This window comes from Lampetra fluviatilis, chromosome 14, assembly GCF_964198595.1.
Source record: "Lampetra fluviatilis chromosome 14, kcLamFluv1.1, whole genome shotgun sequence".
Lineage (NCBI taxonomy): Eukaryota > Metazoa > Chordata > Hyperoartia > Petromyzontiformes > Petromyzontidae > Lampetra > Lampetra fluviatilis.
In genome coordinates, this window is record NC_136288.1 from 9,161,532 (window position 1) to 9,186,996 (window position 25,465).

Consider the following 25,465-nt stretch of genomic DNA (forward strand, 5'->3'; position numbering starts at 1 on the left):
CGCCGGTGGCTTGGGAGAAGGAGTGACCTCCGATTTAACAGAGGCTGATGGGAGGCTTCGACAGGAGATCTCGGTTACCGGAGCAGAGGACGAATGGAGGGGAGGGCGCGTGATGAGATAGTCATGGGAGGTGAAGTGTCCATGAAGGATCTCCCGTGGAGGGCTATCCAATGCTTTGTTGGGGATCTTCCCCGTGTTCCTTGACATGATGTTCGATATTTTTGTATTAGTGCTGGAAGCTCCAATCCTCTGGATACCCATCGCAGAGATGTGCAAGCACAACCACAAAATCCCACGTAGTCGTAGTGCTACCATCTGTCATTGGTCTGCATCTGGATTTGTAGCTAGTGAATGGGGTGTTTGTATTAGGGTGATGTGGTCATATTTACTGGTGCGGGCGAGAAGTCTGACGGTGGAATTTTGGAATCATGTGGAGTTTCCAGGTGAGGGAATCTGGGTGGCCGTCGGGAACACAGCAGTCATATGCGATTATGGTAAGCAAGTGGGTGATCTGGGAGACGTACAGGTAGAGGTAGGAGGAGATCTTGCAGAGTGGAGAGACGTGAAAATAACATGAGAGCTCCAAATCAATGACTCCCAAGTTTTCGGACATTTTCATCAACGTGATGTCAGAATTCATATGCAGAAAGTGATGGCTTTACTGAGGCTATGGTGGAGTTAACAAAATTTGAACTGGGAATAAAAGCGATTACATTTTTTGTTGTTGTGTGTAGTCATGTTACTCACAGTCACTTGACGATGTGTGACAGCTGACGTAATGGATAGCTTACACTTTTCTGCACAGGAGGTGAGGCCTTGGGTTAGAGTTTGTGTAATTCACAGGCGAATTCTGCTTCACATGAACAAAGTGTGCATGGTCTAATGATGCACGTAGTTTTATTTTAAATCCTTTATATTAAGTTCGCTTGCTTGCTTGCGTGCTTGCTTGCTTACGACTGTGCAAATCTTTCGGTCGTTTTTTAACACACTTCCCGTGATCCAATCGAGCTGACATTTTCCACACAGACTCGTTGTGCGTGACAATTAATTTTCGTGAAAAATTTTTTCCAAAATTTTACTGTTTAGGGAATTTGTTTTAAATATTTAATTACCAATTGCTTAATGCTGCAAGACAATCATCTGACCCATAGGTGGCAGCCATCTCAAGCCAGAGGACGAGAGGACTCTAGCCGCCACGCATATAAAGGATTTAGAGTGAAAAACTTTGTTTTTACGGGTTAATTTTTTACTAAGTTAAAATCAAAATTACAGAGTAAACACTGAATTCACTTCCTGTACAATTGTTCTGTCTTTGAAATAGGTATGTGTTCAGTGAGCATATCACATTCGGATATAAAAAAGTGAAGAATGTTATTTTAAACGTTTTATTATTTCCATGTTTTTTTTTTAATCCGTCTGTCCGTATAATACATTCGCTAAATAAAAACTCGGAAAAGATTTGCATTAGGTATCCTGTAACATCACTTTTCTCCTCCCCGTGTGATCACATCAAAGTGGAAAAGCAATCTGACACCTGCCGAAAGTGAGTGCAAGTGATTGCATAGATGGTCATAGCGGCTTGCATAACATCATTCACGTCAACGTTTAATACAGTTTCTGCATTCGAATGATATAAAAACCAAAACTTGAGATAAACGATATAAATTTCAAGGACTGTGTTGGGAGTTCGCATTTTCCTTCCTTTTTTGTTATAAAAATACTGTTGTATAATATACAATGTACATGATATGCAGCTTGCAAAGTTGTGCAATTACTGCACTTGCAGATGCACTCATGCATCAGGTTAACAGTATTCTGTCCACAAAAAACACAGCACATCCCGCCTCTGATTACACTCTCAACTATATAAAGTGTTTGACCCACAGCCAAATACAGAACTTACAAAACATAGCACACGTCTCCCCATCTCTCTGTCCCCAATTTCAATATTCCCATAACCCTCCCTTCCGTGTCAACCCCAAGTATGCATAGTCAGTTTCAAATTGTTAATGTTTATTCATTAACAGCGTGATAATGATGCTACGTGCACTCGCATTTGTAAACTTTCAAAAAGATGTCATCACTTTAAAAATATCTTTCAAATATATAGCACAATAGGCTTCCGGATACCATTGCATTTAGATGATGTATTAATGCTAATTGTGCTATATTGTCATAAGACTGTTTAACTACAGAATAAAAATTTACAAATTATAATCGTTAACTGCTGTACCGTTAGCTTACACATGCAATGTTGTGTTAACAGTCTGCTACATTTTGCGTTTTTATTCGTAAAACACACACACACACTGGTGGTAGTTCATCCTGAAATACACCGTATGTATAGTTTAATTTCAGTAACCAGTCTCAAATTATTGGACTTATTGCAAGGCTGCTTCGACGCATAATTTCAGCATCGGTGAGGCTTCCAAAGGGCATCTTCTTCATCTTGCATGAAAACCCTACGAAGAAAAAAAAGCACTCAAATATGTCTGGTTTGGCAAATGTATATACAGACATATGCCCTACATGCAAATATGAAAGCAGACAAATACAGATTACCACGAGAGTGACATTTATGATGAGCTCCCTAATGTGTTTGCGATACGACATTTGGACTAAAATATGTTTTACATCACGCCGTCATCATTCTATATTTTACATGATTTCCAGGAAGCCACTTTGAAGACGAGCTTCACGCATGGAGGATCAATGCCACACTTCTGGTCACCGTCCTCATGTGCGTGACGTGAGGAGCGCACTTGTAGCAACACGATTAAAAGCACTGGAATAAAATGCTGTCGGGACACTGAGGCTGGCACGAGATCGTTGGCTGTATTCTGGGCAGCAACTTAAGAATAACACCGTGTCCTCGAGCTGAGCGAGTTTTGGAGGTCACCAAGGACTGCACAAAGTGGCGCACAAAAAAAGTTGTCGAAAATAGTTTTGCTTATTTATTTATTTCAGCGGACCTCAATAAAGACGTGACATTGAGTGGTTCCATCGTGTCGTATTGCAGGCAGGTTCATGGCCGTGATGTGGGGCTGCACTGACTGTAAATGTTTTCATGAAGCAAGAATCGTTTTTTTTCTTCGTGACGTGACTCCAGCGGCACAATTTGGGAATAATTTGTGATTGTTATATATTATTAATACATGTATTATATACAGAACCTGCATTTAGGGGTTTAAGTCGTGTTTTGTCAAATGTTTCAGTTATAATGAAACAAAAAACACTTTATTTTGCTCATACATCATACAAATCCCTGCTGTAAGCCAGACCAGCGTCATTATCAAAATATGCTCAAAACTGTGAGGTTAATTAAATATTAACACTCATTCACCCTCCTCCAACAGGTTGATTGGAGGGATAAAGCATTGTGAACTCGCGCACAACAGAAATTATTGCGACATGGTCTCCTTAGCGTCTCCCCGTAGCGCCGTGCGCTGTAGCTGTTTGGTTTAGGGAAGCAATCAGTGAGGACACTGCAGTCTCAACGTCATCACCCTTGCAAGGTCATGTGCTCCTCAAGCAACAAAGTAGTAAAATAGTGTAAACACGTATGTTCTAAACTCAAATTACGGGACATATTGAGGAGAAAACACGAAATGCATAACAGATGTATGTTTCATAAAAATGGTAGATGCCAAGCACAAGAAAACAAGGCTGCGCAAATATATGGCATGTCTGTTGGTAGTGATCACACTTTCAAATTAAAACGTTCAAAGTGTCACCATGTGTAAACAAGCATAGGGGTGGCGCGCATCTCTCTGTCGCGCAGACTGTAACTTACTTTGTTGGGACGAGTCAATTTGAAAGCACAACCTTCAGACTGTGAGTTGGGTGCTTACCATCAGCATCCTCTGACCATTTCAAAATATACATAAACTATGAACTTTATTTGTAATACCAGAATTATTATTGTGTTACCAATCCATGTATTTGTATATACTCACTTGCATACGAGTGAAATCCTATATGTGCATTGTCCAAACCCAGTAGGATTTATCATCTAGTCTATAATGAAAACAAAAACGACAATATCCCAAATTTACCATTTGTATTACAGCCAATGACAAAATAAACAGAACTGTGTGCAATTTGCAAACTTGAAAGTAACATTTAAAAAACATAACACAATTTTCATTAAAAGAAATACTGTACACATTTTGTTTAATTGTTATCGTTCAATATAGTTCACATTTTTTGTACGGAATTCGTAATTTTTACAGGCCTTCATACCTTGTAGTGCAGTCTCTGTGTTGCATGAGGAAATTCCCTGCTGTATGAGGTCATCTCAAGATATCAGATTCCTGTAAATGAAAATAGACTTGAGTGACTTCCAATTCTTCAGCACGCAAAACAAGCCAGGAAAAGATATATGGCCAATAACTACACAATTATATTTGCAGTAACAACCCATACACACTTAACACCCTTTTATATGAAATTGCACACCTTTTTAAACGTGTGATCACACCTGGTGAACACAAAGATACTTGTGATTTAAATTCAAACATTTCTGATTGACGTAATTTACATCAACGGAGGTTGAAAGAGAGAAAACGCCCTTTTAATCGAATCCGTGTTTTCATGGCTTGTATAAATTATCCCATTCGTTTGTGTCAGTGTTGTGTGCATACTTATCTGCTCTATTACTGCAGCCTAACAGAGCGTTAAGCCACCATAACTGTCGCAGATTGAATTCGGAGACATGGTTATGCACCGTGGAAATTAATCGCAGCCTTTTTGTTATTTATAAAACGTTGCAACTTTTCCTTCATCACGGCTCGTCTTTAACTATCATGATCGAATAACACCCGAGGTTCACTTATCGTCCACAACATTGATGTGTTGTATATCAAGCGTAAAATACTGAGCAAACATTGACGTGCAAGAATACATCATGCATCAGACTTGTAGCATGCAGACATTTGTATTGTATCCATTTAGCAAAACATCAAAGCAGATATGGTTGCATTTGTAGGTGTCATGTGTCAGATAATGAAACTAACGCCGTAGCATTACCATTGAGGGTGGCGGTAAATATTGGGTTCCTTTGGTGTCTCGTCTAACATTAGCTTCGGCATGTAATGCTTTAAAAGGTTAGAACGGAAACTCACGCATACTTTAAAACGCCACTTTAGAAGAAAATTTTAAGAATTGCTATGAGCACACATACATTCTTTTATGTACGTTTAACGTATGAAAGATGTGTTATTTATCAATTATTTATTTACTTTAAAACACGTTATAATTGTTGGGTGTTGTTATTATAATTGAGTGAAACCAGTCTGTAAAACTGGTGTTAAATTGTTTCAGATCAGTCTCAATTGCTATCGGTTTTACCGTAAACAAAAAAACTTTAGAGTGCAGATTTAGGGCATTTAAACAGAGCAATAAGTATTAGTAAATTGTTTATTGTACTGCATTATGGTTACCTTGCTAATGCTGGGCTGCTCAACATTTAGGGGCCATCCTTTGACTCCTTCAGATGGGCGCTACAAATCATTCCTTATGAACAGCTCACTTAAAGAGAACTTAACAAGTTATTTGTTTGTAGCATGGCATGCAACCACTTGTGTATAACTTCCCTTTGTAAGAAACTACTTATTAACAGTTTAGCTTAAACAGAACAAGAAAGCGATAGGTTATATTCCATATCTTACTCAAACAGTTAACATTTTAAGCACATGCTTGTAGGTGTTAACATTCACTTTCTTAGAGAGGGCCAACAAATGGAATGTTTGAAAACATTTATATTTTTATTTTATTAATTATCATTAATTATAATATTATTTAGGAATGCTTTAGAATAAATTTAGAATTATGATGAGCTTAAAATGTTTTAGCTTTATAGTGTGACAAAACCTTCCGAGTTATATTTTTATAACAGCATTATGTTTTTGAAGTCACAATAATACATTGTAAAAGTACAGTCCATTCCATTTAGTTTGTAGCTTTTAAACGTCTGCTTTATTTACATGTTATATGTTTACAGCTCTCTTTCGCGTCAATGTTCAGCTACAACACTTACAACAGCTAGGCAGGTATATTACTTCTAAAACCGCAGACATTGAATTTTTGCATTAAAAATTCTAGCTTTAGTTTAAACCGTAAAAATTATATTTTACCACAACAATAAGTTCATGTTTTAAGCTGAATTTAAAGTGATTATGTACAATTTAGAGCTTTGCAGTACCACTGTACTTTAACCGTAGTAGACCGAACAACTATGTAATCAACACGTTTCATATTACCATTGAAACTGCTTATACTGCATTAAGCTTCCGATTGTTCTTATAGAAAAACACAAGTCGGAGAAAAATCATCAAAAACATTGGGCACACAGTTATGTATTAAAATATATATTTTAATGTGATGGAACACTCTGTAATGAAATGGACTAATTTTACCAAATCGAGTTCACATTGACATCGCATGGAAAAGAAGAATTATAAAAAAAAACTGTAAAACAAATACATATATTAATAACCAAGTAGAAAGGGAATAAAATACGACAATAGTGCGCCTCTGCCACTGTCTGTATCAGCCTGTGTGTGTGTGCACGCAAGAGTGCATACAAGATCGACATTGTGTGTGTCTATGTAAGTGTTGGAACAGCGGTAATGTTCGCGAGCACACGAGCATCATTATCTACCATACGGATGCTCTCTGAAAGCAGCTTTCACTGCTCTGGCTGGCAGGGCTTTCAGATGGCCATTGGACCCTGCCCAACCATTTTCTCCTACAAGGCACAGAAATGATAAAAAAAACAATTATTGTCTTTACAATGCTCCACTGCTGGGCTTTACGAAACTTTCCATTTCAAATTCAGCAGCTGCTCAGATTTTATTTCGCTTGAAGGTGCATTCGCACACAAGGGACGAGCCACATTGCTGAGTGTAGCAGTTAAAAAAAGCCATTTCTTAAAGCAACGTGGATATTCACTCGTTTCGGACAGACAGGAAACTTAACTCACTCATTCGAGGACCCATTGCTGTGTCTTATGCTTAGGGTTTCCAACCATTAATAACTTTAGTCTCTTGGGCGAATGTGAGCTCGCGCCGTTTTTAAACCTCCGGTCAATCGGCGTGGGTACTTATTAATGTTTTAGTAGGATTACAGTGTTTTTTTCACAACATCCTGATTCATTTGTTACTGAAGGAGCATTTTATATTCCAGCACATTCGTCTTGTTTTACCGTGGTCCTTACCGTAAGACTCGTACTCTTCTCGCCCGTATCCTGCGTAGTATTCACTGGCACTGTTTCACAACAATGGGTGCGCACGCCACATTTTCACGTTCGGATTAAAAGGCACAACCGTGAACGTGCAATCACTTAATGCAACTTATAAAATCAACATGCATTTAGAGTGTTTGGCCGCTATAAATGTCCACGTGATAAGCCACTTCGTTGGACTAGCAGTTGTGATTGCCAGGTCACTTCTGAAAAAGAGCTACATAGCTCAGTGGGCCTTACCTGGTGAAATAAAACGTCGTTTTTTTAATATATAACAAATATTTTGCACCAAAAAAAGTCTGCTTTACTTGCCTTTGTGTCTGCGAGGGGAAAGTGCCGTCAAACGAATCTTCGTACTCAGCGATATATCCATTCTCGTAATCCTGACGAACATAAAAAGAGAAGAAATCTGCATGAGGGGCCTCAAAGCAGAATGCGAGGTAAGTTGCATATCACAACAGTGAGTTGTTGTGCATATCATTGTGTTGAACACGCTGAATTCAAAAACCAAAGACTGTGCATGTCAATGGTATGTTAACAGCAGCATTTATAGAACAGGTTTAAGAGTAAAACATTATATTTACACCAACAAAAGAGTGAATCATACTTATATGGAAAGATTGTCCCAAAAAATATAGTATGCAGTGTATTCTATGGCTATTGGGCATCACTAATTAACGTCTACATAACCAGTTGCCAATCATTATGAAAACGGTCCAATTGCTGAAAGATACAATATTATAACTCTGGTACCTGGTCCCTCCACATCAATTCTTCCCATGAGTGTTTGTTTGAACAAAGTAACCTTGGACAAGTTCCAGTTTCACGGAGGTCTCATCAACAAGCTATGGCCTCATGTGCAAATGCTACCCGTTGCCCTAGCGTTTTGGACAGACGTCCGTGATTAACGTACAACAAATAATAAAGTCGTTGGAATGCGCATCACACATGCTCCTATTTTGCTTCAGAGATCTATGCAAACGATAGAAGGGAGGAATTGATCTAACTGCTCAGAGGAAATTGCATTTCAACTATGTAGAGGCCATCGCAAAGGTGACCCCTCAACGTGTTTTATTAAAGGTGTCGTTCGAACGGCGTGGGAAGCCTCTCATTGACTCAGCAGTGAACTAGATTTATTCTAATTGGCTGAGCAATGCAACCAATCAGGGTTGATGGCGTAATCGGCGAGTTGTCCTGAAATTGGCCAAATGGATTCGAAAGGGAAAGGGCAGGGAAACGGCAGTGGGAACCTGCGGGAGGTGAGGGGCCTCAGGGTAGTTAAGACAGAAGTGGAGGGAACTCGGACTGTTTGGCTCAGGGGACTGGACACTGGACACATGGTCAGTATAATTTGTATTTACCAGGTAAGGCCCACTGAGGTATGCAGCTCTTTTTCAGAAGTGACCTGGCCACAAATGATAGCTCAACGAAGTGGGATGTTTCTAAATGTGGAGAGTAGGACCCGGAGAAAAATCCACACGACCACAGGGAGAAAGACATGCAAAAAACAAAATTTACAGGCTCGAAACCCACGACCTTCTGCATACCAGGCGAGGTAGTTAACATATCACCACCATGGGCACCCCTAATAAACGACGTATCCATGACTCGACTCAGGTGCGCCACGCTCCCTTGTGTTTGTCTCCACACGGTGCCTCTCAACAAGCGCCGCTGCTCCGGCGACACACGTCGAGCCTGGGAAACGCGGGTCGACACCGGGCCCGTTCACTCACGTAGTCCTCCTCATAGGCCTCCTGAGCCAGCGGAGGTGGCGGGGGAGGAGGAGGCGGCGGTGGTGGCGGCGCCGCTCGGTACGCGGCTGCCGGCCGAGTTCGAGGAGGGGCCGGGGCCCCCCTGCCGACAGGGAGGGGGGGCGGGAGCCCCCGGGCCAGAGGGAGGCCCCGCGGGGCGGCCGCCACTCGCAAGACAGCCCTGGGGCCACACGGGTGAGGAGCAAGTAAGGAGAAACACACGAGGGTTCGGGTCATGATGGTAACAATAACAAAACCACCACGGCCTAATGCAGCCGCGAAGGGCTGTCGTGGCAGTGCTCTCTGTAGCTTTCTCCCGACATGTCACAACTAATAAAACGACGGACGCCGTGCGGAAACAATGCACGCTTCAAGCGGTGTCACCAAATGTCACCTAAACGTCACTCTCCTTGTTATAAAATACTTAGAATAGCAATATCGAGCAATTGTTACTATTTGCTATCTGGCATATTTTGTAATTTTTCTGCTGACTTTTTTTGGCAACTTTCGCATGTCAAAATAATGACATCTAGTGACTTTTTAACGTTTATCTGGCGACTTCCGGCTTTGTGGATTTGACAACGCTGGCTACAACTCAAAAACATCGGAGCTACACAGTCCACAATTGTCCCTGTGCTCAAACAAACGTTGAGTGGTGCTCCTCGCCACTGGTGGTCATTAATAGTGGTGGAAATCCTACATTTCTATGGCAAGGATAAATCAATTTTAAATATATATAATAATTTAAGTGTCCATTCGGCCATGCTCATCTGGTAGTATTATTTATATTATACCCGGGAAGGGCCCAGTTACCCTTGGTTGGAGTTTGAACTCAAAATCTCATTATCATGAGATCATTATTCTGCCATCTAAGCTAAATCCTTAGATTGGCTTGTTAATTGGCCAACTTCCATGATTAAGTTCCAGAATCAGGAAGTGAGCATCAGCTGGTCATACAACATCATGCAGTAGTACCGAGACCACTAGAAATTCCCAGTGCAGAATCACTGTCAATATCAGGGTTCAAATGTGTATATATATATGAGACTGTTCTTTATCTCAGACCGACTCAACAATTATTCTCCTCTTGGTTCCTTGCCTTCATGTGTGAAACGCCGATTTTATAATTGACTCGGATGCCTTGCCCACCTTTGTTCACTGTTGCATAACTTTTTCAGGATCTTCAATGACGAAGTGGGTGATAGATATGATTGGTCCTGGATACACTGATCACTGATGTATCCCCGTTCCTTTATTTCAGTGCCTTGACTGACATTTGGTTATTTTGTGCGATAAGGTTGTGTTAAAATTTTCTTATATAGTGTGGAAATCCCTTCATGGATAACTTATGCAAAGTAATACCTGCGACGATGATGATGATGATGATGGCCGATGATGATAACGACGATGTCTGATAATGATAATGATGATGGGTGATAATGAAAATTATAATGAAAATGGCTGCTGATGATAATGATATGGATGATGATGATGATGGCTGTTGATACTATAGTAATAATAATATGGCTGATGATGATCGTGATGATGAAAGGTGATGATGGTGCAGTGGCCGGGTACCTGCCATGCGTGGGCATGGAAGGCAGGGGACCCCGACTGTGACCCCCTCTGCTGAGGGTGTCAGCTCCCACTTCCACGTCATCCTCGCCCTTCAGGAAGCTGAGTTCCCGCAGCTGCTCCTGACGGATCTCGTCGTTATAGTCCTGCCCGCGCCACACGTGGACTCAAGCTGAGCATCGTATCCGACACGGATTCCACGGCGCACATTTTCGTTGAAAGTGCCAGATCCCACTTGAACGTGTCAAGAATATATAGCCTGCGAATGTGTTTGAACGTGATGGTCCTTGCCATTATCCCAGATATGTGGACGCAGTTCTGGTGGACCACGTAGAAGTTGAGCTATTTTGTAATATGGCAACCGATAGGTCAGTGACTTGCAGGTGGGGGTGAGGACACGACCCAGCGGTAGCGGGCTCGCCGTTTGTTTTGCAGAGGTCCACAATTAGCATCAAGTGGCCGCCCTGGTTATTACTGCGGGTGTATTAATCGTAAAATATGCTTCGAATCTGCTTCACAGTGGACGTTAAAGATCGCGTGACATCAATCGCAAAAGTAGGCTATTGTGTGCCAGCGTCATCCAGATTTGCCGAATTTTAAGTTACCCGCAACTTACTCAATTGCGGGAAACATAACAATTATTAGTCTCTCCTGAATAAAGAGGCATGAGACTCAGTGATGCTTTCCTCTGTAAACAAGCATCACATTATTGAGTGGCCTGTAGGAGGCAATTTTGCAGAGAGGAAACCAATACCTTACCATTTGGATTTACATAGCATCTAAACACACAGTGAGGGAAAAAAGTATTTGATCCCCTGCTGATTTTGTACGTTTGCCCACTGACAAAGAAATGATCAGTCTATAATTTTAATGGTAGGTTTATTTGAACAGTGAGAGACAGAATAACAACAAAAAAATCCAGAAAAACGCATTTCAAAAATGTTATAAATTGATTTAAATTGAAATTTTTTATAAATTGCCGGTACGTGAGCAGCGCTCACATACCAGCAATCGATGAAATTTGTGATTTCATCATAGCATAGTTCCGGCTGTCTATTCGAAGTGAGAGCAATGTTAGCGCAACCGAATCCTTTGAATATGTATTTATAGATGTACTTGATTGCTTGAAGGGAAGTGCACACTTCCACATTGATGTGCGCATTGTACTTGAGCGTCAAGTAGGGGTTGTAAGGCACGAAGTATCGATTGTCCATTGAAACGCTTCTGACTTCTGCCTGCTCAGCATATCGACGATGATAGAGTGGGTAGCCGCTCACATTCGGAATTGTGGTGTTGTTGAAAACTTGCTGCACTTTCTGTCGTTCATGCAGGGGGTGCGTAGGTTTGCAGCACTGCACGGACCGTGCATCATGCATCTCGGGACAATCTCGCACAGTTGTGGATGGTCCCACGTTGGAATTTCGGCGCACACAAACTGGTCAATCCATTCAGCGGTTGTGAACTTGTCCTGAGTTCGCAGAGTCACCAAGATGTGGGCTCGCTTCTGGAACTCGATGGTGTAGACGTGTGCCTTCGATTCTGTAAACACGCCGTGTTTGGTCAGATCGAGCGTACAACTTGATTTTGAATAGACGCGCCACCAAGTCGGGTCGAGCTGATGGCTGCTCGCCTGGTCGAAGGTTGTCGGTGATTTTTGGCCAGCTCGGATTTGCAGTGAACGTTATGAAGAGGTCGGGTGCACCCCATCTCACAAAGATCGACATTGCATCGCAGCATCGCTTGCTCATGTTTCTCGGCGATCCCTCGAAGCTCGAAGGGAGGATGACTGCGACGCTAGCTGCAATGTTTGCGTTTTGGGCTAAGTTTGTTACGTTGTTTGCGAGACCTTGGTACTGCTCTGTTCGCAGACGCTGCTGATTTTGGCGGTTGTAGTTGAGATTGTTGGCCTCGACTTGCAGATACGAATCCACCAACCATTGTTAAGTCAGCTTTCCGGCATTCATGACTAGATTGATGTAGCCTCGAATCGCCATTTGAGCTGCTTTCCACTGAAGCATGCTGACGTTGTTCCGAACTCTATTCAGTTGTGCTCCCTCGTAAGCCTCGCACTGCCAGTTCGGTTGACATCAAGGCCGCACGGAAACAGAATCACGTACGTCATGAGATCCATGTTGAGGTTGACGAACTGCTGATTGGGATTCTGTGGATTCCTCAGGTAGCTAATGTCACGGTCGAACGGCGGCTTGCCATCCTCATTGACGAAGACCATCACGACTTTGTTTTATGTTGGTACGTTGTATATCGTTGATCCGACTGATGATCACGTCTCAGCACCATGCTGACCAACGGAATTTATTCTCCCGCTTGAAGTGCACAGTCAACTTCTCATGCTTAGAATTTGCGCATCAACTGGTAGCTCTTGGCGAATCTGTTGTGCCGGCGGAAAAAGCAATCAATTTCGTCCAGGATAGGTTGACGACACTGAGCATTCGTGGTGTGCTCTTGATGGATCTCTGTTGCTTGCATGCTGTCAAGCACGTACAGCTGCATGTAATGTGGTGCTTGATTGTCAAGCGGCTGCAGGTGAGATGTGTGGTGATATGTCTGGCCATGGACCTTGAAGACATATGGGCCTCGTCCTGGCAAATCGACGATCTTCGCTCCCATCAACGCGAAGGAGACAGTGCCGTTGTAGGATCGTATGTGATCGCAGAAGTGAGCGTGATTCGGATGAGTTGGGTCAGTCAGCAATGCGCGGAGAAACTCAGGATATTCCAGCTCAACTCCGTTGATGTCCTTTGGCTTTGGCAACTTGAGTTTGCCTTTACAGCAGCACGAAGTTAATTTCTGATCAACAGGGCATTCTGAGATGAAGTTCCTCGAGCCGCAGAACTGGCAGATGATGTTCAGTGGACTGAAATTGTGCGCCTCTACTCGAGTGTCATCGAAATTGATGGCTTCTTTGCGGATCGCTTGTCTCTGATGCTCTGGAACTAAGCGCTGACTCTGAACGACCGCTGCATGCCACGACTGCGATTGTTCATACGTTTCTGCTGCGATTCGAAGTCGATAGGCTGCGGCATCTGCTTCACGCCACGACTGCGATTGCTCAGCGGTTTGTCGATTGATGAAACGTTGTTGAGATTCACAATGTGCTGCACGAATTATCTCGAGCGAATCCTGACTTTGCTTGGCCAACCATCTTTGCTTTCGTTCGTTTGGCTTTCGACGCTTTTTTGCAATGAGATCTTCGTCCTCGTCCATAATTTGTTACTGGAAGTGAAAAAATCTTTAAGGAACATTGTGAAGGCAAATAAAGAGAGAAGAGCGGGCTGCCTCTCCTTGGCCTCCCCTCGCTCTTCTCTCTCTCAAGCGTTCATCATATTCATCATAGAAAGATAGATAAAGTAGTGCGCTTACCAATATATACGCACGAACGTCTGTCCCTGCAACTTCTTGATTGTGATAGTGTATGCAGGGAGAATGGGAAATTGACATCGTCGCAAAACAAATGGCAAAGTTCTGTCGGTGGGGGCCAATACGATTCTGGGAGTTGAGTCTGAAAATCAACACTGAATCGCCTCGTTCTCTCTCTCTCTCAAGCGTTCATCATGTTCATCATAGACAGATAAAGTTGTGCGCTTACCAACGTAATCGAACATCTGTCCCTGGGACTTGTTGATTGTGATAACGTATGCGGGGAGAATGGTAAATTGTGGTCGTCGCAAAACAAATGGCAAAGTCGTGTCAGTGGGGGCCAAGTCGATTCTGGTAATCGATTCGGGGAATCAACACCGAATCGCCTCGTTGTCTCTCTCTCAAGCGTTCATCATGTTCATCACAGACATATAAAGTTGTGTGCTTACTAATGTAATCAAACGTCTGTTCCTGCGACTTGTTGATTGTGATAGCGTATGCGGGGAGAATGGAAAATTGTCGTTGTCGCAAAACAAATGGCAAAGTCGTGTCGAAGGGGGTCAAGTCGATTCTGGGAATCGATTATGTAAATGAACACCCAATCGGCTCCTTCTCTCAAGCGTTCATCATGTTCATCACAAATAGATAAAGTTGGGCGTTTATATTATTATATTAATGTATGTTTTATATGCAGTATCCACTGACTATGCAACAGGGATTTCTAAATGTTTTTTGGCCGAGCAGCAGGAGTAGTCTCTAGTTTGGAGTGCGTAGGAGTCGCATGCTTCTACAGGCTTAAATATGATATCATTAAATATGACATAAAATAAATCGTAATAAAGTCATATTTAATGCATTCTTAGTCAATTGAGAATTTTCCTAAATATGAAATAGATAAATATGAATTAATATATATCAAGTATTAAATAAATATTAACTATATAAAATATTCAATATGATCTCATTTAATGTCATTACAATTAAATATGAACGTATCCACCGACTATGCAACAGGGGTTTCTAAATATATTTTTTGCCGAGGAGCAGGAGAAGCCTCTAGTTTGGAGTGTGGTTGTAAAGCACATGCGGAGGAGTCATACACTACTACACGCGTTCTGTCTCTCTGTTCGAAGGCTCACACGGGGCCTGCGTATGCAATTTAAGCATGGGTCTCTCATGTGCGGCTCTTACTGGGACGAGGTACTTTTTCACTTCATCCAGGGCATGACCCATGCGACTGTAAGCCTCCGACGGTGGAGCAAACACCTCAATCAGGACGTGCAGCTCCTCGCTTAGGTGTGAGTATTTGTTTTCACCGCTCTTTCTCATTTCCTCCTCCTGCCGAAGAATGAAATCATGGTCAGAGTCGCGAATACGCACTACAGCGCCAGACGCCAATCGACTGCGCATTTCGGTTATTATGATTTGAGTCCATGTTACATCACATCACTGTCTAAATATTTAATATCTGTTTGAAAAGTCTGGCTTTGGAAATGGTTGGTGTTAAAGTAAAGCGGTGGTTATGTTGTAGCCAAACGTCGTTTTTTCCAATGTGCCTGTTTAAAAAAGTCCTTATTTATGCCATATTGACTTACCAAAGCTTTGTCCCTCATTGATCCTTTTCCCAAAATGGACATTTTGGTTCCCGTTTCTTCCTGCATTCTTTTGAGAGAATTACCTCGTGGCCCCAGCAACTTCCCCACAAAATTGAACTGCAAAGCAAAAGAGAAAATATTTCAAATGAGGACACACACAATCCAATTGTTGCTCCTCGAGATGCAGTTGCAATTGGACGTCATATGAATCCAAATTATCTCAGCATCCACGTTTTTCTTTTTTCATCAGATCTGAAATGGCTCCGTTATGAAGTTAAGCATCGAAAATAAAAAGGAAAATAATTAACTGTTTAAATAAATTATGCTCGGTGATTCAAAGTGTCCCCCAGCCTCCCCCACAGAAGTAAGTGGATGTGTGAATGCTTGTGAGCCAGTAATATTCGTAGCGAAAGTAAGCTGTGCTGTGACTATATTCATGGGATTGGAAAACATTAAAGCTCGATTCTGTGCATGATTGCTGGGGAAAGAGGCCATTTTACTGAACAAGGAAGAATCTCTACAGCCACAATACCACAGGCACGCAGGTGATGAGAATGAATGCAATGCATGGTGGGATTAATATACAAATTACACATTGCATGACAACACAAATCAGGAAATGCACAGCGTTCTCTGTAAAACAAAATAAAAAAACGCGCTACTTCCCATCATCCTAGAACCAGAAATTACTTATTTAATGTATAAACAGTACCATATATTTAATGAGCTCAGAGAACTGTAAACAAGACTTGAGACTCCACATGCAGGGACTTGGCTATTGTAACATTTCTATAGTGATGTCACTGCTCACAAAAATGGGAAATCATGAAGTCGGGAGTGAATGAGCCACTGTGACAGTGTGCATGCACGTATTCAGCATGCAGTCAGTGGCGCCTGGTCTCTATGGGCGTTGGGGCGGCACTCTACCTAAAAAAAGTGTTTAAACGTGAAACAAATGGCTAATTTAAGTAGTTTTCTTAATGTTTTGACATTTTTAATTTTGATAAAATCTATTTTAAAATAATTGGAATTTTTGGCCAGGTTTCTCTGCCCCAATAGGATGCATATTTCACCACCATCTCCTTGGCCAATTCAAACCAATCCCACAGACTGCTGCCACCCTTTGAACAAAATGAGGTAAAAGAAGTGCTAATAAATTCAAAAACAAACATGTCCAATAACAAGCCTGGCTAGTAACAAGCCTGGCCAATAACAAGCCTGACCAATAACAAGCCTGGCCAATAACAAACCTGGCCAATAACATGCCTGGCCAATAACAAGCCTGGCCACTAACATGCCTGGGCACTAACATGGTGGCCAATAACAAGCATGGCCCATAACTAACTTTGCCAATAACAAGCTTGGCCAATAACAACCCTGACAACTAACAAGCCTACCCAATAACACACCGCCATTCCAAGGACATTTACATAGAGACAGCCCGCCCCTCCCCATCAGACACTATGATGCAGGAACTGCCACAACTAAAACTGTGACCCAGCAGCCGCCACCACATGCAGTGTCTTAAACAATCAACGTCGTTGTACCTTTGGATGCTGTTTTGCTGGAATGATGACCCGTTCAGCCAACTTCATATTCTTATTGCTGACCAAGTCCAAGAATTTTCTTTCCTCCTCATCTACAGCATTATCTCTTTTGCACACTTCAGTTTCTGTTAAGCAGAAAAGAGTTGTAAGATGTTAAGCACAACCTAATATAACCAGATATGTGTTTCTTTCTGGTGCGTGCATTTTTAAAAAAGGCCATCGCATCGTGTTTTAGCCACGATTTGCAATGAGCTTATTCTTACACCTTGGCTTGTTGTGGAGGTGCGGGCAGCCGGCCTCTTTATAAATAAAATGTGACAAGTCAGACAAATCCCCATTCTCCAACACATTTGCTCCCATATAGAGCGGTGTTGTATTGAAGCGGCAGCATCTGTTACCTTTACAGGACTAATCTGAGACCAACGCAGAACGTGCCACTTTCACTAAATAGCTCCTTACATAGAGGAGCCTGGCTCTAACTCAAGGACACTGACCCCTTGTTGCCTATTTAAAGAGAATATCGCAATTCCAATTTGCGATGCGAGCGCTGACACACGATCCAATTAATGAGGTGCGATGTTTATTTTCTGGGGGGTGGGGGGGCTGTTGCTTCACAATGCAGTATAAACCGCTTTGCAGACGGTCCCCCAATCTCAGAGCTAATATGTAGATGCAATTAGAATGCGAGTTTATATTTACGTAATTCAATCGGGTATCAGGAATTTGAATGTCGAGATATGTCCACTGTGCTCGACCTGCGTTTTTTTTTTCTGCCCCCCCCTCCACTCGCCTCGCAGAAGTGCAAGGGCCTCAATTCTAGATTTGAAGCTTTCGTGACTGCAAGGAATCATCTTCTTAGGTTTTTTCGGTAAAGTCACGTAGAAAGTAAAATAAAATAAAAACAAAAATCACGACGTTTCGGAGGCAACACAAGTCTCCGTCATCAGGTGGGACCGTCACAGCCAGATTAGCTGTATCAAGTGAGGCAATGATTCAAGATGTAATCCCTTAAAAGCGAGTTGAGGGGGGAGGGAGAGGGAGGGGGGAGCTCATCAGACTATGGTAGCCAATGAAAGGAACGTATCGGGAGGGAGGGGGGGCGAGGCCAAAAGGGTGGCCGATGGACGTGGAAGCGCTTGTGCGCAAGCGGCCAATTACTGCACACGCCAACACAATGGAGCGATTGTGCGCAAGCGGCCAGCCACTGCACCCGCCAACACAATGGGCAGAGAGGAGGAGGGGAGGTCTAATACACATGATAGACAAAAGAACGAAAATGATGATGGGTACAAACTTAGGGGGAGCTCATCAGACTATGGTAGCCAATGAATGGAACGTATCGGGAGGGAGGGGGGGGGCGGGGGGGGGCGAGGCCAAAAGGGTGGGCGACGGACGTGGAAGCGCTTGTGCGCAAGCGGCCAATTACTGCACACACCAACACAATGGAGAGAGAGGGGGAGGGGGGGTCTGATACACATGATAGACAAAAGAACGAAAATGCCCATGTTTATACCAATGCTGGCTGAACAATGAAGAGAGTACTGTTAAAATAACTGGGGATGTTAACACTCGGTAAAGTACAGTAAAATAGTGCCTGTCAGATAAGATGGTCCAAAAAATTTGTGATTAAGTCTTTTTTGCGTGGTTGATAACATCTTTCCAGTGATTACTAAGTTTGTACCCATCATCACGGTTGAAATTATGTCTGTGTTTGTATATTTGTATGGCTTCGTGTACAAACCTTTGATGGTAGCCGGGAGGTTTGCAGAGAACCTTGGTCTCGGAAAAGACAATTTCATGAGAGCCCACCGAGTTGTAGCAATGATCGGCCACGGCAGAAGAATCAGTTCTGCCGTGTTTCAGATCTGACTTGTGCTCGCGGACACGATCAGAAACATGACGTTTCGTTTCTCCAATGTAGCAATCACCACAAATGCAACTCAATTTGTAGACTCCAGGATACTGTAAGTCAGGAACGACATCCTTCACAGATGGAATCAGATCACGGATTTTATGCACTGTACTGAATCGGACTTGGATATTATGTTTGTTTAGAATTTTGGAGATCTTTTTGGTCACGCCAGCTATGTATGGTAACGTGATGGTTTTGGTCGGAGTTTCATGTGGCTGTTTCTGTGTGGTGGGAGAGACAGCTTGGCGGATAGTACGGTCAGAGTATCCGTTCATCCTGAGGGCCCGATGTACATGTCTTAATTCACCGGTCAGGTGGTGTTTGTCAGAAATGCCATGTGCTCTGTGGTATAGCGTTTTGATGAGAGAGTTCTTTTGAGATGGGTGGTGGTGGGAATCCGGTTTCAAGTAGGAGTCTGTGTGGGTGACTTTTCTGTAGACAGAATGTCCCAAGGAACCGTCAGGACTCCTCTCAAACAGAATATCCAAGAATGGTAGTTTACCGTCTTTCTCCACTTCCAAGGTGAATCTGATGGATGGGTGTCTAGAATTGATGTGGTCCAAGAAGTGGTTCAATGCTGGGAGGCCATGTGGCCAGATGACGAAAGTGTCATCCACATATCTCTTCCACAGGGAAGGACGCAGGGTGGATGTCTGGATGGCGTCTGATTCAAACTTTTCCATGAATATGTTGGCTATAACTGGTGACAAAGGGGAGCCCATAGGGGTACCCTCATTCTGTTTGTAGAAGGTGCCATTCCAGGTAAAATAGGTGTTGGTGAGGCAATGCCTAACCAGCGCAGGTGCATCAGAATTCAATCCATGTTGGACTAAGTCCTCAATTATTGTTAGGGTGTCCGGTACTGGGACTTTGGTAAACAAAGATACTACATCAAAGCTGACGAGGATGTCATCAGGAGATAGTACCATGTCCTTAACCATAGAGACTAATTGGGTTGAGTTGAGTACTGCTGAAGAGGTCTTGCCTGTGAAAGGGAGCAGAGTATCTGATAGAAAACGGGCTAGTTTGTACGTAGGAGAGTTTATCGTCGACACAATGGGTCGTAGCGGGGTGCCTTCCTTATGGATTTTGGGAAGACCATAGAGTCTGGGAGGTCTTGCCGCCGTTGGTTTTAGAGAGGGACGTTTGCTTGGTTCGATTAGGGAAGTCGAACTCGTGATGATACTGTTGGTTTTCGTCGTTAGGCTTTTAGTGGGATCGTTTTTAATTTTGGAGTAACTCCCATCATTAAGAAGGTCCAGGATTTTGTTGTTGTATGAATCTTTATCCATGATGACCGTGGCATTGCCCTTGTCTGCCGAGAGGATGACTATATCATCTCTCTTTTTTAGGTCCGCGAGTTCAGAGCATTCGTTTTTGCTGATGTTACTAGTGGGTTTCTGGCCACATGGCCTCCCAGCATTGAACCACTTCTTGGACCACATCAATTCTAGACACCCATCCATCAGATTCACCATGGAAGTGGAGAAAGACGGTAAACTACCATTCTTGGATATTCTGTTTGAGAGGAGTCCTGACGGTTCCTTGGGACATTCTGTCTACAGAAAAGCCACCCACACAGACTCCTACTTGAAACCGGATTCCCACCACCACCCATCTCAAAAGAACTCTCTCATCAAAACGCTATACCACAGAGCACATGGCATTTCTGACAAACACCACCTGACCGGTGAATTAAGACATGTACATCGGGCCCTCAGGATGAACGGATAATTATTATTTGGTTCTTTCGGTTAAGTCACGTCTAAAGATAAAATGATAAATTAAATTAAATAATAGAATACGACGTTTCGATTGCAACACAAGCAATCATCATCAGGTATAATGAAATAGCGACATAATATCTAACCAGAAAACTATAGACAGACATATTAGCAGACAGATATCACAAGATACATACATAGCGAGAGCAACACAGGTGACAGAGAGGGGTGATCGTCTCTGTGGGGTGGCCTTAAATAGACAGAGGGGAGGCGGAGGCAGAGAGAGGGAGGGGGGTTAGAAAAAATTAGCATATCAATGAGTGGTCCAAAAGAAAACGTGGTGCTGCGAGTACGATGGCACAGCAAGCAAGCCTGAAAATCAGGAGAAAGACACACTAAAATTAAATAACCTAGTAAAATAATAATTCCTGCAGTCACGAAAGTTCTAAAATTAAGATTGAACCACTTCTACGGGGAAGTTTTAAGCTTATCTTTTTTCTCTCTCTCTGGCGACTTGTTTTCTCTGCCTGTGTCCTCTTTAGAATGTTCACACTTAAATTCTAACTTAGCAATCTTTGAAATACGTAATCAACCAGGATATGCGTTAATTGTGTGTTGACCGACCCTCTGTGTTGTATTACATTACATTTCGATATTTTACTAGGTTATTTAATTTTAGTGTGTCTTTCTCCTGATTTTCAGGCTTGCTTGCTGTGCCATCGTACTCGCAGCACCACGTTTTCTTTTGGACCACTCATTGATATGCTAATTTTTTCTAACCCCCCTCCCTCTCTCTGCCTCCGCCCCCCCTCTGTCTATTTAAGGCCACCCCACAGAGACGATCACCCCTCTCTGTCACCTGTGTTGCTCTCGCTATGTATGTATCTTGTGATATCTGTCTGCTAATATGTCTGTCTATAGTTTTCTGGTTAGATATTATGTCGCTATTTCATTATACCTGATGATGATTGCTTGTGTTGCAATCGAAACGTCGTATTCTATTATTTAATTTAATTTATTATTTTATCTTTAGACGTGACTTAACCGAAAGAACCAAATAATAATTCCTGCAGTCACGAAAGTTCTAAAATTAAGATGAACGGATACTCTGACCGTACTATCCGCCAAGCTGTCTCTCCCACCACACAGAAACAGCCACATGAAACTCCGACCAAAACCATCACGTTACCATACATAGCTGGCGTGACCAAAAAGATCTCCAAAATTCTAAACAAACATAAGATCCAAGTCCGATTCAGTACAGTGCATAAAATCCGTGATCTGATTCCATCTGTGAAGGATGTCGTTCCTGACTTACAGTATCCTGGAGTCTACAAATTGAGTTGCATTTGTGGTGATTGCTACATTGGAGAAACGAAACGTCATGTTTCTGATCGTGTCCGCGAGCACAAGTCAGATCTGAAACACGGCAGAACTGATTCTTCTGCCGTGGCCGATCATTGCTACAACTCGGTGGGCTCTCATGAAATTGTCTTTTCCGAGACCAAGGTTCTCTGCAAACCTCCCGGCTACCATCAAAGGTTTGTACACGAAGCCATACAAATATACAAACACAGACATAATTTCAACCGTGATGATGGGTACAAACTTAGTAATCATTGGAAAGATGTTATCAACCACGCAAAAAAGACTTAATCACAAATTTTTTGGACCATCTTATCTGACAGGCACTATTTTACTGTACTTTACCGAGTGTTAACATCCCCAGTTATTTTAACAGTACTCTCTTCATTGTTCAGCCAGCATTGGTATAAACATGGGCATTTTCGTTCTTTTGTCTATCATGTGTATCAGACCCCCCCTCCCCCTCTCTCTCCATTGTGTTGGCGTGTGCAGTAATTGGCCGCTTGCGCACAAGCGCTTCCACGTCCGTCGCCCACCCTTTTGGCCTCGCCCCCCCCCGCCCCCCCCCCTCCCTCCCGATACGTTCCATTCATTGGCTACCATAGTCTGATGAGCTCCCCCTAAGTTTGTACCCATCATCATTTTCGTTCTTTTGTCTATCATGTGTATTAGACCTCCCCTCCTCCTCTCTGCCCATTGTGTTGGCGGGTGCAGTGGCTGGCCGCTTGCGCACAATCGCTCCATTGTGTTGGCGTGTGCAGTAATTGGCCGCTTGCGCACAAGCGCTTCCACGTCCATCGGCCACCCTTTTGGCCTCGCCCCCCCTCCCTCCCGATACGTTCCTTTCATTGGCTACCATAGTCTGATGAGCTCCCCCCTCCCTCTCCCTCCCCCCTCAACTCGCTTTTAAGGGATTACATCTTGAATCATTGCCTCACTTGATACAGCTAATCTGGCTGTGACGGTCCCACCTGATGACGGAGACTTGTGTTGCCTCCGAAACGTCGTGATTTTTGTTTTTATTTTATTTTACTTTCTACGTGACTTTACCGAAAAAACCTAAGAAGATGCAAGGGCCTCGTTTTTGGTCGTCGCACGGCTGAGCTCCGCGACTCACCGTCGGTGTCTGAAGGGGTGTCTGAAGGTTCCCCTTGTCTACGTTACCGCGCTGCGTGCTTATACCCTCCCGGAATCTCGTGATGACTCAACAATCCTACCAGCTGCTATTTCACATTCACTTCACGTCTTGTTTTTTTTCTTCCATTCTTTGGGTCTTTCGGTAAAGTCACGTCGATACGTTCAAAGAAAAAAACAAAAAACTACGACTTTCGATCGCAACACAAGCGGTCGTCACCAGGAAAAGGGGGTGGGGGGGAAACGTCGTAGTTTTTGGTTATTTTTTGTAAATGTATTTGAACCTATCTACGTGACTTTACCGAAAAACCCAAAGAATATGAATTCCTGCAGTCACGAAAGATTTAAGTCAAGATTTGCTTTTTTCGTTTGCAACTTTATACTCTTTGCATTGGGTGCCACGGTGGCGAGATGTCAATTACCTCTCCTGCGGGTTAAGATTCCGACCCTGACACCTGTACATTTGGAGTCTACATGTTCTCCCCGTGTTCGCGTGGATTTTTCACCGGGTCCTCCGTTTTTTCCCCCCATATTTAGAAACATGCGTTTAGAGTATTTGGCTGCTATACACTCCCACATGATAAGCCACTTCGTTGAGCTATCATTTGTGGCCAGGTCGCTTCTGAAAAAGAGCTATATAGTTCAGTGTGCCTTACCTGGTCAAATAAAAATAGTAAATAGTTATTTTACTATGAAAGGAAATCATTGAAATAGCACGCTGTGAACACGAGGAGCAACGTAGAAGGAGGAGCGTTGATGTAATGTCAAAGGTGGCCCCCTCATCACATTCACCATTAATGTATTATACTGCACATTCAATAGACTTATCCTCGAACTGAATTCAAACAGGAGCTAATGTAGATCGTCATTCACAGCAGCGCACTTAGAAAAGGCTGCTGTTTGTTCGTTATGAGAACAAACAAGTGGCTTCTTCTCACAGCCACACCTTGCTCTTTACAAACAGCGAGCTCTTGCTAACCCCCCCCCCCACTCATTTGAGGTCTGGTCGATGTACAAGCAAATGTCGCTGCTGTAAACAGAGGTGCGGTAAATTAAAGAAGGGCAGCATTTGTAAAAGGAAAATTTTGTTTAAGTGTTTTTTTAACCAAAGTTCAATACTGAATGTGCCAAAACACCAATATTCTATTTTTTTTAAAACGTCAAATGGGAGCTATGGTTACTTAATACATGCAAAAGATGCAAATGATTTCAAAGGATTAACGTCTCCCACGTTTAATTTGCACACTTTGTTTGGGAAATAAAAAGCGTCTGGCAAAATGTTTGTAAGCAAGTAAATAAGCGTGATTCTTTATTTTCTTGGCCCCCATTTATGGATAGGTCACTAAGCAGCCAGGAAATGTTCCCTTGAGATTGTTTTCACGAAACACAAGCGTTCAGCCTCGCCAGTTGAATATTAATACAAATCATGAATGTTGCAGATTGCACGATAGAAAACATTACATATGTGTGTACGTTGCCTGTAATACATGCCATCCTTGAAAAAATAGTCATAACCACACAAGTTGCAGCGATATAACATAGTTACAATATATTGTACAAAATACTATCCACAATAATCTTATTTGTTTTTTTTTGTTGTAAAATATTTTTAAATCGGATTGTTTTAATTCCTGACCCCTTCAAAAAATATAAAATAATCACAACAAAGATGAATAAAATAACACTACATATTAGATTAGTGCTCTATGTAATGATTTCCAGATACATTGACGGCAGAGTGGTTATGTCATGTCATATTTTTATGACAGCATTTGGCAAGATGCAACGATTAAATCATCGAGTTGAACTGCAATTTGAAGATGTTTTTCAACAATATTTCATCATACTTGAATTACATCCACGGACACCAAACAAGATGTAGTTAAGGGAATCTGACATCACGGTAATGGTCATATCGTGAAATGTCGTTGCGGATGGTGTGAGAAATGATTCTGTGCCCACTTGAGCTAACGGTGCAGCTGAACAGCGCTTTCACCATTTATATTACACTAGTATGTATCCTAACCTTATTTTCTTTTATTTTCACAGCCCTTTGTCAATCGACTGCTGGATAAATACCTAACCTCACACCGGGTTTATCGTGTGGGTTATTTGACCATACTTCACCGCACCGGTCAATGCAGGGAGAGGGCTCAGGACCGGTTCAGGTATCCCTTGCCACAGATGTTATCTATTGCCCTGGAATCGAACTTGGCCGTCTTGGTCCATAGTACGGTGCGC

General features: G+C 42.7%; 1 protein-coding gene across 5 annotated transcripts in view; it reads right to left on the reverse strand.

Annotated features, from left to right (window-relative positions):
• Positions 1-1,312: 1,312 nt before the first annotated feature.
• The window catches only part of LOC144935852 (KH domain-containing, RNA-binding, signal transduction-associated protein 2-like), a 30,181-nt gene continuing 6,028 nt past the window's right edge, over positions 1,313-25,465 (reverse strand). Inside the window, exons 3-14 of one of the 5 annotated variants that reach the window (XR_013637363.1) lie at positions 17,090-17,214; positions 15,543-15,659; positions 15,139-15,285; positions 10,573-10,715; positions 8,977-9,175; positions 7,556-7,626; positions 7,217-7,266; positions 6,662-6,748; positions 5,442-5,529; positions 4,243-4,313; positions 3,957-4,017; positions 1,313-2,462 (exon numbers count right to left, since the gene is read on the reverse strand). Coding sequence is in view for 2 of the 5 variants with exons in the window: in XM_078862669.1 (XP_078718795.1) it covers positions 5,516-5,529; positions 6,662-6,748; positions 7,217-7,266; positions 7,556-7,626; positions 8,977-9,175; positions 10,573-10,715; positions 15,139-15,285; positions 15,543-15,659; positions 17,090-17,214 (953 nt within the window). In the remaining 3 variants the exon portion in view is untranslated. Of the gene's footprint in view, positions 2,463-3,956; positions 4,018-4,242; positions 4,314-5,251; positions 5,530-5,749; positions 6,749-7,216; positions 7,267-7,555; positions 7,627-8,976; positions 9,176-10,572; positions 10,716-15,138; positions 15,286-15,542; positions 15,660-17,089; positions 17,215-25,465 lie in introns of those variants that run through there. The other 4 variants (XR_013637364.1, XR_013637365.1, XM_078862669.1 and 1 more) reach the window with 4 other exon arrangements.